Below are 19,856 nucleotides of genomic sequence, written 5' to 3'. Positions count from 1 at the left end.
TAGCAGACCTAGAGCAGGAAGTCTTGCATGCTCATTGGCTGCCCTGCGGGCATCTGCTGCAGCCTACCAGTGAGCCCCGCGTGACGTCACGCCCAATGAAGGGTGCTCGCGCCTTCATAGCATCATAGCCCGCCAGAATGGCCGTGGCTTAGCGTATAAAAGAAGGGGCTGTAGGCTGAATTCCCTGATTTTCGTCTCTTCAGCGAAGCCTTTCGCATCGCTGGATCTGAGAGAAGCCGCCGCCGCCGTTGAACAGCGAACAGCCAGCTTAGGACAGCGCTGAGGAAGCCGGCCGTCTTCGCCACCTTCAGCCATCTGTGCGAGCTACGCTATCCGGCGACGTATCCTTTTACTCTGTTGTATTCTCTTCTTGCTTCTCCTAAAAGAGCGCGAGTGTCTTTTTAAAGATGCCTCGCATTTCCTGCGGCTCGTGTAGGGCCCCGGAGACAGCCGGAACCTGTGGCCACTGCGACGCGCTCGCCCGAGAAAATCCCTCGAGCCTCCCTCTCGCCTTATCCGCCTCTCTTCACCGACGCCCAGCTGCCGCTCACGAGCCTCACTGCCGTCGCGTCTGAGGATGAGGTTGAGGGACACGCCACAGCTGTTCTAACCGCAGCTAGCTTCCTTTACGTTACAAGGAAGCTACCGCGCCCCCCATAGAAGCAGTCACTCCGCCCTTTGTGGGACCGTGCAGTGATAAGCGCCGTTCCCAAAGGCAGCCGGAGCCTGTAGCCACAGCGACGCGCTCGCCGGAAAGCCTCCCACGAGCCTCGCTTTTTCACCTTCCCTTCACCGACGCGCAGCTGCCGCTCACGAGCCTCACTGCCGTCGCGTCTGAGGATGAGGTGAAAACTGTGATGACGCTCTCTCTCTTATCTGCTCGCGCCAACTAAAGCTTATGTTGTTTCCCCTGTGGCTCAGTGGCTAAACCCTAAGCTTTCATACCAGAGACCCGTGTTCGATTCCGGCTCCCGCAGCAGATAAAATTTATGCGGCTCTCCTCAGCGAGACGCCGTATTCAGATCCGGCTCACGCCGATGGTGTTTTTAATGTAGAAAGGTGCCCACATCTCAGTGTTCATCCCTACACACAAGCACAACACTTCCCGTGTTATTCACAGAGCCCACTCCCTTAAAGCGGGAAACCGCTCGAGTGTTGAACGTAGGAAATGTGTCTACGAGTTCGTGCCCACGCCTATTTTTCTGCCCGCTCTATCACTGAAGACTCATATCAAACTATGAGAGAGAAAGACGCGCGTGTCCCACTGCGGCCGGACTGCCGTCAAAGTTTATTTCCCTGTCAGTCCCCTTCAAACAGGCTACTGCAGTGGTCCATTTAGCAGCCAACGAGCCGGTTCATTTGCCCTCTCGCCTGCACACATACGCCGTTTTCACAGCGACCCAGAGAAATCTCAAAAGAGTATAATGTCTGGTCCGGCTCACGCCGTTGGTGTTTTAAGTGTAGTGAAAGTGCCCACGCCCCAGTGTTCACCCCTACACACAAGCACATCAAATCTCGTGTCACTCACAGAGCACACTCTCATAAAGCGCAGAAAAGCCGCTCGAGTGTTGAATATAAGAAATGTGTCCACAGGTCTGTGCCCACTATCTGCCCGCTCTGTTACACGGTCAATAAAACAGGTTATGAATGTAAGTCTCGTGCCCGCCGGAGAGCGTTCACGCTTACTAACACACACCTCCCCCCGTGCTCCGCCCGCGCGTTTAAATGTTATCACAAAACGCAGGGCATTGATAAGACGCTCCCCATCCGTTATGATCGGGGAGTCAAATACACTTGTAAGTCTCGTGCGCCCGCACACGCGCTCACGCTTACAGAAAGCTTTTCCGCCCAAAGCACTGCTCGCGCGTCAAAAAGTGAGAATAAAATGCTCCCCATCCCTTATGATTGGGACACCTCACATAAATCAGACGGTCTCGGCTTTCAGCAAACAGACATTGCCCAGAACCGAGAGCGCGCGCGCCGCGCTTTCGGCTCCGGCTCAGTTTCACAAGCCCGCAAATGGCGGCGATCTGAACCCGGAGGCCATTCGCCCCCTAGCGGCTCACATAGCTGCGTGGGAAACTATCCCAGGGATTTCAGAATGGGTTCTGAGCACAATAAGCAGGGCTATACACTTCAATTCATTCGCTTTCGAGCCCGGACCGCGACGATAGTGAATGCGGAAGTAGCACACCTACTTCACGCAGAAATAGCAAAACTGCTGTGCAAAGGGGCTATAAAAAAAGTACCGCCTTCTCTGAGCGAGTCAGGCTTTTTCAGCCGATATTTTCTCGTACCCAAGAAGGACGGAGCTTTCAGACCTATTCTAGATCTGAGACATTTGAACAAAGTGCTTACAAGGAGACCGTTCAAAATGCTTACGACCAGAAAAATCCTCGCGCACGTTCGCCAGAGGGACTGGTTTATTTCTCTAGATCTGAAGGATGCCTATTTTCAGATTCAGATATTACCCCGTCAATCAATACACCGTCCTGCCGTTCGGCCTGTCTCTAGCACCCCGTACATTTACGAAGTGCATGGACGCGGCGCTCGCCCCCCTGAGAACTCAGGGGCTGCGAATAATGAACTATCTGGACGATTGGCTGATATTGGCACAGTCAGAGACGGAGCTGTTATCTCACAGAACAGTGCTTCTCAGTCACCTGGAAAGCTTGGGTCTCACGGTCAACTTGACCAAGAGCTCATTAACCCTCTGGGGTTGGCGGTCTCGCCGGCGATACCAGCTCACTTTTTTCCTTATCAGTGCAAAAGAGACTCAAATTACTCTGTTGATTTTGATCTTACATATAAGTGTTGTACATCATTCGATCCTGTTAAGTTTTTTTTTTTTTTTTTTGGAACCTCACAATTAAAACAAAGTGTTGTGCTTTTCGCCTAATAAAGAAAAATAAACATGATGCGCGTTCTGCGTTCTCTCTGTCAGTGAAGTCCATTCTGAAACGCGTCCGAAAAATGAACTGTAACTCTGCAAATACTCAGTCAAACAGGTATACAGGCACACAGGCATGAAGCCTGAATTATCTTCTTTTAAATTAAGTAATTTATATAAAAAACAAATTTTCTCATTTTATGTAATCTGTACGAAAAGAGAGAGATGATATTCGTTCTCGTCTCAGGTCATTAAGTTAATTTGACCACGCCCACGGAGCGCGCGCTCTATTCAAACACAAATGCTCTGAGGCGATCCACGCCCACATCAGCTGGATAACCCACCGAAAGAGACTCATATATACGACGCTGTGAGGAATAATACTATCTTAATAATAATCCTGGAAAAAATTACCTCAGAAGTGCAGGTAGTTTCATTTGGAGGAGCAACGGATCCAGCTGAGGAATAGGTACATTCTTTATTTTCAAGTGCTTTGTTCTAATCGCGATATGAAATAGTGTCTGTAAACAAAAAGACTGTTTGAATATGAATCGCATTTTTGTGTGTGAATGAATGAACAGCTTTTACCTAACTATATTCCAATACTGAGATGAGTAAAAATCGACTGAAATATGTTGAAATAAAATATTTTTGTATAAGCAACGTATTAAACTGCAAATTAACATTTATATGTCCTAATCATAAAAACGATATGTTACATATGAAAGACAAGATGTCGTTTTTACTGTAAAATACTGCCACATCAAATAAGCTTGTTTGCTAAGATGTTATTATAGTGTTTGTTCGATTGTAGGCTATATTCAAACTAATTAATCCGCAACTGTGAAATATGTATGATAAAATGTATACTTTAGTATATACAAAGAAAGATTACATTTGAAATATAGTTAAAATTTTTATTGTTGTTGTAATTGTAACCTTTTTTTATTAAAATAGCAAAAATATATGTAGGCTACATATAAATAAATCTTAGGTAAATCTTAAAAGCTCAATATAAGCCTCCTCTTTAAATTATTTGTATTGTGTTTTATTAGTGACACATTTGGGATATATTCCCAAACTTTCTGTAAAAACAGTATGAGAATTAACTGCACAATTACTAGAAATGTTTACATTTGATATTAACAATTTGCAAGCACAATTTGAAAAATAAATAAATAATTGGAACTGTGAACTAATTTTGTATTATATAGGCGTATATATATATATATATATATATATATTGTCATTGCATTCTTGTGGCTCAGTGACACACCTGAATGAAAGGGTCATTAGTATGCAGTCCCATTATGCGCTCATTATGCGGGCCCATTGTCTTCTCAGGTGTGAATCACAGCAGGTCACACCCCTGCGCATATTGCCTTTCCAAACAAAAAGTGTCATTTTTAAATTTAAACCAATCTATTGGTATCGGCGCATAATGGACCTGCATACTAATGACCCTTTCACAGAACAACCTCTTGGACGACAATCAGTCTGGTTTCAAAAGCGGACACTCAACTGAGACTGCCCTGCTCTCAGTAATTGAAGCTCTGAGACTGGCAAGAGCAGCTTCCAAATCCTCAGTCCTCATCCTGCTGGATCTGTCTGCTGCTTTTGACACAGTTAACCACCAGATCCTCCTGTCAATCCTAAAGATGAAGGGCATTTCGGGAACTGCACTCCAATGGTTCGAGTCTTACCTCTCAGGTAGGTCCTTTAGGGTGTCGTGGAGAGGTGTGGCATCTAAGACCCAACATCTAGCTACTGGGGTGCCTCAGGGCTCAGTGCTTGGACCACTCCTCTTCTCCATCTACATGACATCACTAGGATCTGTGATTCAGAAACATGGCTTTTCCTATCATTGCTACGCTGATGACACGCAACTCTACATCTCATTCCAGCCTGACGATCCGACGGTAGCTGCTCGTATCTCAGCCTGCCTGACAGACATTTCTGGCTGGATGAAGGACCACCACCTTCAACTAAACCTTGCGAAGACAGAGCTACTTGTGGTCCCGGCCAACCCAACACTTCATCACAACTTCTCCATTCAGCTAGGCTCGTCATCCATAACTCCATCAAGGTCAGCTAAGAACCTTGGGGTTGTAATTGATGATCAGTTGAAATTCACAGACCACATTGCTAGAACTGCCCGGTCCTGCAGATTTGCCTTGCACAACATTAGGAGGGTCAGGCCCTTCCTTACAGAGCATGCCACACAACTCCTTGTCCAAGCACTTGTTTTATCCAGACTGGACTATTGTAATGCTCTCCTGGCTGATCTTCCAGCTTGCTCTGTCAAAAGCAAGCTTGCTCTGTCAAACCTCTACAATTGATCCAGAATGCTGCAGCCAGAGTAGTCTTTAATGAGCCGAAGAGAGCACACGTCACTCCTCTCCTCACACAATTGCACTGGTTGCCAGTTGCCGCTCGCATTAAATTCAAGGCACTGACGTTTGCCTACAGAACAACCACTGGCACTGCTCCCTCTTACCTAAACTCATTACTTCAGACTTATGTGCCATCCAGAAACCTGCGCTCTTCCCTGAGCTGTTCCCTGTTGGTGGAATGATCTGCCTAACTCAACCAGAGCTTCTTAGTAGCCACTTTCAAGAAACTGCTGAATACGTATCTTTTTCGGCAGCACTTGATTCAGTAGAATTAACACTTTCTCTTCTCTTCTATTCTATAAAAAAAAAAAAAAAAAAAAAAAGACTGCACTAAAATTAAACTGAGAGGGGTTATAGCACTTACATATTGTTGTCCTACTGTTAGTTTAACTGCTTCTATTGTTCTCATTTGTAAGTCGCTTTGGATAAAAGCGTCTGCTAAATTAATAAATGTAAATGTATTGTTTTATGTGAATGATAAGGCAGGATGATTTTCAGATCATTTTGAAGAAAAAACTCTAGGCGACAACATCCATTAGTCAAAAGTCTTGTGGACACATATTTAGTATGTGTTTTGTGGCCTTATTTCAGAAACTTTAAGTTTTAGTTTTTTCAATAACCACGCATAAACAATATTCTCTCAAAAATACAAACATGTACATACATGTTGATAACATATTATGGTAGCCCTGTTTGTGCTAAATAGAGTGTAATTACACATTTGCCAGTAATTTGTTTATAAGCAACTGAAAAAAGCACAAATGTCAGAGTATGTCAAAACATCTCAAGGACCCCAAAAACACCTTAGACCCCAGAGGGTTAATACCCAGTCAGTCAATTTCCTTTTTAGGTATAGAACTGAATTCTGTGGCCATGACGGCTCGTTTGTCGACACAGCGCGCGCGCCGTGTTCGCCGCCTAGCCGCGTCTTTCCAGAAGGGCAGCTTTCTCCCTTTGAAAACGTTTCAAAGGATGCTGGGCTGTATTGCTTCAGCGGCAGCGGTGCTCCAGCTGGGCCTACTGCGCATGCGCCCGCTCCAACGCTGGTTGAATGTTCGCGCGTCTCACCGAGCCTGGGTTTCTGGCGGCCAGAAAATCAGAGTGACTCAGACCTGCATAGCGGCTCTGCAGCCCTGGTTAGTAGCCGACTGGTACCAGCAGGGAGTGATGATGGGAACCATCTCTTATCGGAAAGTCATTCGACAGACGCGTCCAACTCGGGTTGGGGCGCGCTGTTCGAGGGCAGACCGGCCTTTGGCCAGTGGTCAGACCAAGAGAAGTGTTTTCACATAAACTGTCTGGAAATGATAGCGGTCGAGAACGCGCTGAAGAGCTTCCTCCCATTCATACAGAACCAACATGCTCTTGTCCGCTCGGACAACATGTCTGTGGTTTCCTATGTAAACCGTCAGGGCGGTGTCAGATCCAGAAACCTCTGCAATCTGACGGAACGCATCCTTATTTGGTCCCAGATGCACCTGCGCTCGCTGAGGGCGGCGCATGTGCCTGGCCATTTGAACGACGGCCCAGACAAACTGTCAAGGGACAACGTTCCCCCAGGGGGAAGGTCCCTGCACCCCCAAACAGTCCAGAAACTGTGGCGCCTATTTGGCAGAGCGGAAGTCGACCTATTTGCGTCAAAAGACAATGCTCATTGCCCGATGTTCTTTTCGAAGAACTTGGACGCGCTGGCCCAGGTCTGGCCCAGCCTCCCACTGTATGCTTTCCCTCCGGTCTCCCTGTTACCACAGGTGATCAAGAGAATCAGGGAAATGCGCCACTCGGTGCTCCTTATAGCTCCGCACTGGGAGAATCAGAATTGGTTCCCGGAACTAGCACGGCTGTCACATGCAGCTCTATGGCCTATTCCGGTGAGGGCAGATCTCCCCTCTCAGGCTCGCGGCTCGATCTGGCATCCCCATCCAGAGCGCTGGTCTCTGCACACATGGTTGATCAACGGGTACTCGTTGCCCTGCCAGAAAGAGTGATGAACACGATCACGCAGTATAGAGCTCCTTCCACGAGAAGGCTCTACGCGTCTAAATGGTCGGTGTTCTCCAAGTGGTGCACCGACAGAGATCTGGACCCGCGGACATGCGAGGTTGCGCATCTGCTCACTTTCCAACAAGAGCTGATGGATAAAGGGAGGTCCCCATCCACGCTCAAAGTTTATGTGGCGGCCGTGGCGGCGTTCGCAGAATCGACGCACGGCCAGTCACTGGGAAGACATGAGCTGGTCATCCGCTTCCTTAGGGGAGCTAGAAGGATGAATCCGCCGCGCCCCCCCCCGTCGGTTCCTATGTGGGATCTTTCCTTGGTCCTCGAGGCCCTGAAAGCCTTCCCATTTGAGCCACTTGACTCCGTGTAGTTTAAATACCTATCACTAAAAAACGTTTTTCTGACTTGACGTGTCTTGAGTTCGGGCCGAATGACTCCAAAGTCATCCACAAACCTAGACATGGCTATGTTCCAAAAGTGATGGGCACTCCTTTCAGAGCGCAAGTCATTTCACTGTCGGCTCTGCCAGCGTCAGACAGTGAGACAGACGTGAATCTCCTTTGCCCGGTCAGGGCGCTGAGGTTTTACACTACGCGCTCCGCCTCTTTCAGGCGCACGGAGCAGCTGTTTGTTTCGTTTGGTGGGCGCACCAAAGGTCTCGCTGCCTCGAAACAGACTCTGTCCAGATGGATAGTGGACGCTATAGCGGCCGCTTACGCGTCAAAAGGTCTGCAATGCCCTCTGGGCATCAGGGCTCATTCCACTAGAGGCATGGCCTCATCGTGGGCGTGGTCCAGCGGGATTTCTATCCACGACATATGTGTAGCGGCGGGCTGGAGCTCCCCGTCTACCTTTGTCAGGTTCTATAACCTAGAAGTTCCCGCCCTGCAGGCTAAACTTCTGTCAGTCTAAGCGAATTGTGCGTTCTGCCCAGATATATCATGCTCAGACCACTCTCACGTGACTCAGCTCTCCTGGTTGAGCTGCACTAGTAGGGATGTGCTATATGCTTATACAGACCAGTGCTCTGCTCTGTATTCCCTATGTGTGCTTATGTACGAGTGATGGCCCGCGTGGCTGGCCACCTTATTTTTTCCACTTATTGGGTTCCCCGAGAAACCTCAGCGACTCATGGGTGGTTGCTTGACGCGCACGGCGTTGACAAAAAGTTCCCGTAGCGTAAGCTAAACTTAAGCAATACGAGAGAACCTCTCGTAAGAGAACATACTCGGTTACTAATGTAACCTCGGTTATCTCTATAGAGGGAACGAGTATTGCGAAACCGGCTGTGCTCGCGCCACGAGCGACTTCGCTTCAGTCGACGAAAACCAGGGAATTCAGCCTACAGCCCCTTCTTTTATACGCTAAGCCACGGCCATTATGGCGGGCTATGACGCTATGAAGGCGCGAGCACCCTTCATTGGGCGTGACGTCACGCGGGGCTCACTGGTAGGCTGCAGCAGATGCCCGCAGGGCAGCCAATGAGCATGCAAGACTGCCTGCTCTAGGTCTGCTAGCTGCTGCACTGCGTTGACAATGAATACAAAATTAAGGATAATTTTTTGGCTTCAATATCTCGAGAAGATGAATCTTTCCCGTAGCATAAGCTAAACTTACGCAATACTCGTTCCCTCTCTAGAGAGAACCGAGGTTACGTTCCGTAAATATTACGTTATTATAAATATATATATTAATTCTTTTTTTTTTTTTTTTTTTTTAAATCGATTTTTTTTTTTTGTGAATCGATTTAGAATCGTCCACGTCCGCATCGCGATGCATCTAAGAATGTCCCCCCCCCCACCCCTACTTAATATAAAGTGGGACCGAATTTTCACCGGAAAATGTCATCTGAGAAGTAACATGCACTTTTGTTCTGACCAACTAAGGGAAAAAGTATTGCAGTAAATCGTGCTAATTAAATCTAATGATCGCTTATCATATCACGTCAAACCGTGCAAATTATACGTTGTTCTCAAATTGTTAATGTTAACAACATCAGCATTGCGTGACTACATTTAATGTGTATTAGGGCTACCTGTAGTTAGCCTGACTACGTCAGACTTCCTACTTCCGCTAATTTCATTTCGCTCCTGTAGTCAGTCTGAGATAGCAGCCTATCTTTCTGTTTTCCACCGGCCTGAAAACAGCCTGGCCAATCAACGAACAGAGGGCGGGCTGAAAGCCGTGACGTAGTCGGTAAGCGCCGTGTTTAAGATTAGGTCAGGGAAATCGAAAACGACCGCTGATATGGAGACGCGGATGCAATTCGCTCTGTTGTGGAGAATATTCCCGGCATTAGCAAACTGAAGCCCGAACACGAAGAGTGTGTATTAAACATTTTGAATGGAGGTGATGTTGTGGCCCTACTCCCTTTGGGAAAAGTTTAATTTATCAACTATTACCGATCGTCAGCGAGAAACTGGGGAGCCTTTTGACAGGTCAGTGTCTCTTTTCTTTTCCAGGTCTTAAATACCGTAAAACTTCAAATAATAGCCCGGGCTTTTATTTGCCCAAATCGTCGAACTGCACCGGCTTGTACTTGAGACAGGCGTCTAACTTATATGAGACAGGCCTTTATAGTTGAGATGTTGTTCATTGAGATGTTGTTCCTAGAGTCTATAATCTCTAAAAATCTCCAAATGCTCCACGTGAAACCGCGGTCTTCCGACCTCTTACTATCTTGTCGATTGATTTTTATGAATATGCGCGAGGGAGAGAGAGCAAGACAGCGCTCGTGTTGTTTGTAGACGTGGGAGTGCGCGCGCGCGGCCGGGGCTCTCTCTCTCTCTCTCTCTCTCTCTCTGCTCGTTTGTGCCCTGTCAAGCGCAGCAGTCATTCTATTACATCACTCACAGATCAAAAAAGTCGTTTACAGCCATGTTCACTCGGGTATTTCGCTCGCATCATCAAGTGTTTACAGTGGAAGTTCGATCATAGATTTGAGTTCGATGCATGATGTCTGTGGTTCGATGGCTGTGTCGGCGCATAACATACGTCATAAACAAACTTATCTGATTGGCTTACGGGTAACCAATGATTTTAAACTTCAGTACGCGCCCCCTAGCGAGAGAGAAAACACTTCTCTATTATGCTATCCCAGACTCTGTGTACGAAGCAAAGTGAAGTAGCAGAGTCTGGTATTACCAGGCTAACCTGTAGTTCCCTTTCGAGGGAACTCGCGATGCGTCAACGACGCTTTGGGAACGCTCCCAGCGTGAATGTGTCTGAAGCATCTATGCCAACTAGTCCAATGGAAGGAATGAACGTCACGGGCGGGTGACGTCATGACCAGGAAGTGATAAAAGAGCATCCGGTGCAAACCGGCATTAGCTTCTGTTGCCTCAGCAAGCGATCTGTGTCAAACTGTCTGTTATATTTACTGTTGTCTGTCTGATATATATATATATATATATATCTAAACACTATGGAAACGAAACAATTGCACAACTCTGTATTCTCCCTGCTCGCATTATTTAATGAGTAGGAACACACACGAGCTTTGTGTGATGTGTTTGGGAGTAGAGCATGCGGTGTCAGCCTTTCGAGGGGGCTGATTGCCAACATTGTGAGAAGCTTTCGCTTCGTATGCTCCGCTCCCGATTCTCAGGGAGCAGGAACCGCGTCTGCCGAGGCAGCGCAGAGAATGCATTCCTGTGGATCGCAAATAGGATCTCTTTACGGGGTTGGAGACGGGTCCACGGATCTTATCTCCTCCCTTTCCTGAGCGATCCAGTGCTCTCTCTCCGGTCTCGGAAGCCCGTGTTGCGGTCTCTTCCGCCCGGGGAGAGAGACCAATGCTTCAGTCCTCTACCTCCGAGGAGGTAGATGTGCTGGGCATTGAAAATGACACAATCATGGGGGAAGTGGATTTGCCATCTCTTTCCCCAGCGTATGAGAAATATATATATATATAATAGTTTATATATTATATTTAAAATATAATAAATATATATAAAAAAAATGTATATAAAAAATAAATAAATAAAATGAAAAGTTGGTGGAGGTGTTTACTAAGGCTGTAAATAAATTAAATATTTAATGGCCAGCAGAAATAAGGGGGCGCTCGTCCTAAAAATAAATTAAACGAGCTTCCTTCCCTCATTTTTTCACCGCCATCACAGGCCCTTCCATTTTTTCCCGATCTGCACAGCGAGCTGTCTAGATCATGGAAAAAGCCTTACCCATTTTGTCTTTTAGCCCCCAAGTTCATGTATATTCAGATATTAGGGGGTTAACCCTCTGGGGTCGGCGGTCTCGCCGGCGATACCAGCTCACTCTTTTCCTTATCAGTGCAAAAGAGACTCAAATTACTCAAGTTGATTTTGATCTTACATATAAGTGTTGTACATCATTCGATCCTGTTAAGTTTGTATTTTTTTTTGTGGAACCTCACAATAAAAACAAAGTGTTGTGCTTTTCGCCAAATAAAGAAAAATAAACATGATGCGCGTTCTGCGTTCTCTCTGTCAGTGAAGTCCATTCTGAAACGCGTCCGAAAAATGAACTGTAACTAAGTCAATACTTGCCACAGAGACACGAGACATGTGTCTTTTTAAAACTTGTATTCTCTTCTTTTAAATGAAGTAATTTATTAAAAAAATTAATATTTCCAGTTTATGTAATCCGTTTGAAACCAAGGAGAGGTACAGTTTTTTCGTTCTCAGTTCATTATCTTTAATTAGCTGAGGCCGCCACGCCCCCAGCACTTTTCACATGGTAAATAGGTGATCTAACGTTATGCATACCACACGCCCACCGATCAATGGCATAAAAACACAAAGTTTCTTCACTGATAGATTCATTGCGTTTTGAGGATGGCACGGTACTCCGACAAAGAGGCCCTTCAGATGATTCTGGACAGCGAGGAAGAATTCACTTTTCCTCAGAGGAAGATTATAACTCGGACGAGGAACGGCTGCATTTTGAAGAACGAATTGATCCCGCGCCGAGGATAGGCCTACAAGTTCGGAGTAAGTTGTTTAGTGTTTTATAATTTCTTTTCTGATCGTATAGAGCTCAAATGAATTTTCAGACTATATTTTGCCTAGCTTTTGACATCTTAGAGAAAAGATTGCCTCACAATATCCCTAACATTCGCTCGTGTAAACTTTTTAAATGTGATATTTACTCTCTAAACATATTTGTATATTAAATATATAGTTTTGATTAGCTTATGACACTGATTATCATGCTAAAATACTGCCTTATGCGTTATGTATTTTGTTTGCGAATAACTGCATGTTTAGGTATAGCCTATTGATTTAGTGAAATATATTTCAGCCTCCGGTAAAATATGTGATACTGTCTAAATACAATATATTTTTTATATAAAAATGTTGAGTTTTGGTTAGCCTATGACAGGGGTTTTCAAACTTTTTGTGTGTGTGGACCACTATTTCTAATCAAGAATTTTCGCGGACCACCTCATAATACACATAATAAAATATGTCTACACACAGTCCTCCCTGAATTAATACGCACCTCTAAATAGGCTTACTAGCACTAAAACTATAACTGGTCATCACATCAGTACAACAGGCTTGTTAAAAGAACGTTTACTGCACACACATTTTTTTTTTTTTTTTACAAAATACACATTTAAAGGCCATGGTGCAGGTTTTTTTTTTTTTTTTTTTGCCAGTTTTCTAGTTGGTAATAAACATTTAAACAGTTATCCTTTGTATTTTATGTTGTAGGGGATTACAAAAAAGAAATATAATACGGAAAAGTCGGTGATGTGTTAGCATTTACCACTAGCCTAGCGAGGATTCTAATTTCTCCCACAATGCATTGCATGACGTCACATGAGGTACTCGCTGTTGGACAACAGACGAAAGCCCGCGAGTAGTAACTTAGCTAACGGTAGCTAGTGAAAGAGTGACAGTATCAGATAAGTAAATATATCGAGATAGATAGATAGATAGATAGATATCATAAGCATAACATAGATAGATAGTGAGAGATAGCATAGCATAACAGCTTAGAGATAGAGAAGAGTAAGCTAGATAATAAGTAGACAAAATGGTTTATTACTGTGTTTGTGGCGGGTGCAAAAACTTTATCAAAACTGGACATGGGGTCCATTGTTTCCCCAAGGACAAAGGGAGCTTCCGAAGCTGGGTGCAATTTGTCAAGATTAGGCGAGCAGATTTTTCAGCTAAGTTAGCTCTGTCGCCGCCTACTCGAGAATATGCAGCGCGCATTTCAAAGAGGAGGATTAATTTACCACTCAGGGGATGCCAAGATGGTCTCACTTAGTTTATTAAAGAGTGAGAGGATGGCAAAGTTACTTCCTACCGCCGTGCCGTCTGTGAATGCAAACCTCTCTGCTTGCCCTGTCCCGAGGTCGAGAGACACCGTCTGCCGCAAGCGAGATATTGCCACGGTAAGTTCATTCTAACGTTAATGTTTACAAGCTGCGTGCTAGCTAGCTCTGTGTGTATTTTGTATAGCTACCGTGTTCCCTTTGACACAGCCTCCACTACAAGCACGATCACTCTGACATTAGAAGAGCATTTTTCGTGATTCACGAATTTGAGCCAAAACAAAATTGCCCTGAAGTAAATGTCCATATCGTCATGAAAGCTTCATGGCTAGTGTTTGGATCAGTGGTGATGATCATCAAGCGGCTTTCGCAATCGTGTGTTTGCTTTTTGTGTTAGACTGCTACGGTTCTCTTTCACATTTGACCGTGACCGTGTCGTCAGGGCTGTAGTGGAGGCTAAACGCAGTTTACCCACCGCTGAAATTATGTCAGAAACAGTTTATCCACTTCTCACTTCAGAGTTTAGCTACCTCTCAGTAAATTCACTACCTCGTAGAGTTTATGTAACTTTACCACATGTATTACCACTAGGATTGGTGTAAACATTTAATTGTAACATTCAAATAATCAAATATGTTCTGAATTTCTTTTATGTATTTTTTAAAACATTTAGTAGCGCATATCAGGGTCCACTGTACTGTAATCTCCCTGGCAATCTCGTAACATTCTGTTTACTGTTTATGTTTGCTATAATTCATATGCAGGACAATTTCATGTGTTTCCATTAGTGTCAATGGTCTTTATACAGTATTATTATTATGTCTGCAGGTTATGCAACATCATTAATGAAGGCCCTTCGGGAAAGCTACACCAATTCACCTGCAGCTCTTCGAGAGGTTAGCGCCAGTTTGTCCTGATGCACTCGCCCCCATCGCCACATCCTTCAAACAGGTTCCTGAGGAGGCCGTCAGCCTCTACCTAGCCCGGCAGTCACGCTACAAGAACCTAATTTCACATTATTTTCTTTCCACAGACAAGTCAATGATTTAGTTGTAAGTATTCATTTAGTGGTGGTTTCCTGCATTCTGCATGTTTTTTTTTCTTTGTGTGCTGTTGCTTTGGTTTTACTTTGCACAAAATCATTACTTTTTTTCTTAGGCTATTGATTCCCGTGATCTTGCTTATAAATTCCGATTCAGCCATTAGCCTACCTTCGTGATCACGCAAAGAGGTCTGGAGAGGCGGTCCGTTCAGAATTACAACCAACATAAAATATAAGTGTGCATGTACAAATTTGCAGTAATGTTCGGTAAATATAAACTATATATATATATATATATATATATATATATATATATATACACACACACACACACACAATTCATTTATTTAAATGGGTTAGGGTTATGTGTGTATATATGCATAGGCGTACAAACATACATACATGCATATGCTATGCATATATATTATAAATAATATAATATATACTTCAGGTTACCAGAAGTTAGCTAACTTTAATGAAGAGTTGGTAATGTGAGCTATAGCTAGCTGCAAGTAACCCATTATCTTCCAATAAGCATTAACTAAAACTGGCTACATAAAATATACTGACTAGATTCACGAGAGGTCGGCTAATGTGTGTAAAAGTAAAAAAAAATACAGTATTTTCATTATTTTACCAGCGAGCGTACTTCGGAAGCACTGAACATGAATGGGGTTCAATGCTGGAACTATCAGTGTTTGGAACTATTGGCTGCTCCACGACACGCGTTACTTGCGCATTTTTAAGTTCCTATGGCGGTCTATGGGAGTGTTGCAACTCTCTCTCTCTATGGCTCACACTATTGCAGGCAAAAGAAACAATGTGCAAACGTTTCAGGTCTAGCCCTACATCAGTGGGCTTTTTTTTTATATAGATTTGTTTACTTGCAACCTGTGTCTTTGTTCAGTAATCTTTGTCCTTGTTCAGTAAATGTTTAGTAACCATTACAAGCAATGCCAATAAACTTTTTTTTTTTTCTTATAGAAATTCATGTGTTCTGTGTACTTTATAACATTTTGAGGGCAAATTGGGCGATCACAACAGAATAAGCAATTATTATTTTTATACATTTTCATCCAAACGAGGCGATTGAAAGCCCTGATAGGTCTGGTCACGACTTTGGAATTGTTGTCTGATGGTTGAAACCACACGAGAGGCTTCTTATACTCCTGCCTAAAACTCCAAGCCCAGGCCAGCGTATAGCCTGCCTGTACGCAGTGTACCGGTATTGCCTAGGGATAAGTAGGAAAGATTCTTAAGTTTTAAACTCTGTAAGTAGGTTGGAAACGTCTCTGATGCATGTTTATTGTGTATGCAACACATCTCCTGTCACCTATAGCTGTTGTTCAAAGGACTCAGTGTAAAAAAATAAAAAGGTAAAGTAAACATAAACCATGAACATACTCGTGCGTGCTGGCTTGAAGGGGACCATTATCCTGCATGAAGTGTGAGTATGCTATGTGTAGCACAAACGGATTCAGGCATTATGCCTCATATCCAGGATGCTGCGTTAGGCACGTTACAACTGCTGGCCGCGGGGTGAGGTCCTCGACCAGCGACCAAAACGCGCTCACCTCCCTACAACACAAGCTCTCCACCACAGTTTCCATGGGACGACACCGCCCACAACTCACTCCCTCTCCTGGTAAGCCTGACGGTGTCAATGACAATCATGAGGAAAACTAGTTAGCACTATCAACAATAATCACACTGACTGAAGACATGACCAGCCTACTCGTCGTCAGCTACGTTTGCAAACAACATTTTCACTGGAGATAGAGGTGAAAGCAGGACACTCGGCCTGGCAAACAGATACTCAAATTATACTCGAAATTTACTCAATGATGCCTTATTAATTTCAGTATATTTAAAGTAGCCTATGCCTCCTCTGTAGAAAATGGTTATATTACAAGACACAAATTCAGATAGCCTTCTCAGAGCCTGTTTTATTAAAGGTTTGAATGAATGAAATGTCTCTTGTATTAGAAAAAGAAATATATAATTATTACAGGTTTGAATGAATGAAATAATGTCTCTTCTGTATTAGAAAAATAAATATATAAATAAGAAATAACTAAAAGAAATACCTCCAAATTTAACAAAAATAGCTCTCACAAGCTTACAAAAACAAACTAACAAAATGTATCTTTAGTCTTCCTCTTTATCCTGTTTTTCTTCCTCATTCTCCTTGTTTGCCCATCTATGTTTTGCTTTAGAGCTGATCTTTCCCAGAAGTTTTGAAAACCAGGACATTTTCATAATAAAAAAAAAAAAACCCAGCCAGGACAGGACGTGAAAACAGGACTGTTGGTCACCCTAACCTAGTCTAAAGTCTAGGTCTAGCGCGTACATTCAGATGCTATTTTAAGCGCGCATGCTTGGCCATAATACAGAATGAACAACGCGCATACACTGTAGATGATTCTCTCATCTACACAGATGCATTTTACTTTTTGCAAATGATACATTATTATGAGGAAAACTATTTAAACACGAGTGAAATCATTGTTGTGTTCATGACGATAGGAAAAATAGGCATAAAGCGTACACATTTACCCAAATTATTATGTGCATGTTTAACCGAAGCTAATTTGGGTGGGTTTGTCCCATCCCCGGCCCAATGTCACTTCTCTTTATTTTACGGCCCTGACGAGAACATCGATCTCCTCGGCTGTGAACCATCAGAACTGTAACTAAACAAAGCGCACCGCTGCCTGCGTCTACCTCATGTGACGTCATCGCCGAGTCGCGTAAAAAAATAACCGTTACTAACCAAAAACGTCAAAAACTGGACTTTAACACAATTTTGGAGACATTTCTAACTTTATATACATATCTTAACTGCTTTATGTACCCATTAATCGACAGTGGTGTTTAACCTGCACCATGGCCTTTAATGAAAATACAGCAGGCCTACTCCAGGTTAAAAATAAAAATAAAAGTTGTCAAAAGGAAAAGCCATTGGAGTCTATTTGCTAGCCCGATATGAACGTAGGCTAATATCCCCCTTTGTCCCCCTCCACATCTTTCCCTTCCTCTTTTTATCGTCTGTCTGTCTAATATAGGCCTATATTAAAAACAAACAAACAAACAACTAAATACATGCTGACCAGCTCGGTCTCATGAAACTGCGTATCTATACCACGAATTTAATTTCATGTGCCATTTATATGCTAAAAATAGTTTTTGCGTGCATATGATACGCACTTTATGGCGTGTAATACGCACGCACTCCAAACCCCTAATCCTACCCAAGGGGTTTCCAGTGCGTAGCATATGCACGCAAAAAATATTTGTAGCATATAAATGGTACGTGAAATTAAATTCGTGGTATAGATACGCACTTTAATGAGATCGTGTTGGCTCACCTAATGAGATGGATGATGTTGCTTTGCAGACGTTAATTTCTGGATGTCAGGTTCCAGTGATGACAGCCTCAATCTGAGATCTGGTTCAATATTAAGTCTGTTCCAATATTTTGACTTAAACATGACCAGGGATGAAAATCCTGATTCACAGAGGTAAGTTGTTGGAAAAGGCACAAGCCACTTCAGGGCTTTGTCGGACAGCTCGGGGTATTCTGTGGCAACTTTCAGCCAAAAAGCAGGCAGGCATTTCTCAGAAAAGTCCATTTTTAAAGCACTGTCACAGGACAGTTCGGCCAGGCTGTCTTGCTCTCTGGAGGTGAGGTTTGTCAGGATGTAGTCATCCAGTGTGGCAAACGGATTTCTTATCCAATTCGCTGTTGTGTCGGGGGTTGGGAAATAAATCCGTAGCTGAGTTTTTAGCAGGTGCAGGTGCTGTCTGATATCATCTTGCACAGCACTTAAAAGGTGCGTGTCTGAGCTGTCTAAAAAATCAGAAAGATTTGGAAATGAGTCATAGTTTGCCTCCTCCACGCGCCTGGCCCACATCCCCATCTTCTTAATTGCGGCTTCAACTTTGTCTTGCGTATGAAAAAGAGTAACTGACTTCCCCTGTAGGCTCCTATTTAGTCCATTCAAGTGCTCAAAAATGTCAGACAGATATGCCAACTTGGCAAGCCAGTCAGCATCATTGAATCGACCAGAAAGGTCGAACTTGGAGTCAAGTAGAAACAGTCTCACCTCATCTCGCAACTCGTAAAGCCGTGCAAGCACCTTCCCTCTTGACAGCCACCGGACCTCGGTATGGAGCAGCAATTGTCGGTGCTCACTGCCCATCTCGTCGCATAAAACTGAAAACAGTCTTGAATTCAGTGGGCGGGCCTTGATAAAATTGACAGTTTTTACTGCTTCATCCAGAATAGTTTTGAGATCAGGTGGCATTCTTTTGGCTGCGAGAGCCTCTCTGTGGATGCAGCAGTGGATAGATTTTGCTTGCGGAGCAACTGCTTGCACACGTTTAACAAGGCCGGTGTGTTGGCCTACCATGGCTGCTGCCCCGTCTGTGCTTATTCCCACGCATCTTGACCAATCAATCCCATGTTCTGTGATGAAACCGTTCAACATGTCAAAAAGTGCCTCTGCGGTTGTGCGTGTCTGCAAAGGTTTACAAAAGAGAAATTCCTCCTCTATTTCTCCGTTGTATTCATACCTTACGTAGGCGAGCAGGTTAGCGAGGTTCGCTATGTCAGTGGATTCGTCCAGCTGAAGAGCAAAATATCGACTGGCTTTGATCCGCGATATTAGCTGGTCGTTCACATTGCTGGCCATCTCCGCTGCACAGTGTTGTCTGATAATGGAATCAAGTCCATTTGCTGTCGTGCTTTGTCACCCAGCATGATACCCACAGTCTCTTTAATTGCTGGGAGCACCACCTCCTCCCCGAGTGTATGTGGCATCCCTTTTTTTACAATGATTCGGGACACCCGATAAGAGACTTCCACTGCTTTAGCAATAGCACCACCTGCAGATGTCGATTCTATAACTTTTTTGCTTGTGCGGTATTCCTAGAGCTTGCTTTTGAAAAACTCGACTGGCTTGGACTTAAATTCCCCATGCTTGGTTTCCAGATGCCGGCGAAGATTTGATGGCTTCATGCTCTCGTTAGCCAGTGCCTCGTAGCAACAAACGCAAATGGGCAACGGCTCGTCTTCGGGGCCCGTGTAGCTGAAACCTAATGCTAAGTAGCTTTCGTCGTATTTTCTCTTCACCCTCCTTTTCTTAGTTTTTTTATGAGGAATCTGGCTCGTAGATGCCTCCGACTCACTGTGAATCTCTTTATTGGTTGCCTCTTTTCTCTTCAGAGAACCTGTTTCTATCCACCGATCCATATTGTGGTTCTAAC

At 44.2% G+C, this 19,856-nt stretch overlaps 2 protein-coding genes across 2 annotated transcripts in view; both read right to left on the bottom strand.

The window, feature by feature from the left end:
- The window catches only part of gabra3 (gamma-aminobutyric acid type A receptor subunit alpha3), a 597,199-nt gene that overhangs the window by 502,796 nt on the left and 74,547 nt on the right, over positions 1-19,856 (bottom strand). The gene's annotated exons all lie outside the window — the stretch shown is intronic.
- Positions 17,957-19,282, bottom strand: LOC130073632 (zinc finger BED domain-containing protein 5-like). Its single transcript, XM_056239149.1, has one exon. The coding sequence runs from the start codon at positions 19,280-19,282 to the stop codon at positions 17,957-17,959; it is 1,326 nt and encodes a 441-aa protein (XP_056095124.1).

Source organism: Rhinichthys klamathensis, unplaced genomic scaffold, assembly GCF_029890125.1.
Source record: "Rhinichthys klamathensis goyatoka isolate OS25496 unplaced genomic scaffold, OSU_Roscu_1.1 h1tg000554l_1, whole genome shotgun sequence".
NCBI lineage: Eukaryota > Metazoa > Chordata > Actinopteri > Cypriniformes > Leuciscidae > Rhinichthys > Rhinichthys klamathensis.
Note: the sequence above shows the minus strand (reverse complement) of the source record. Positions and strands in the feature narration are given on the sequence as shown.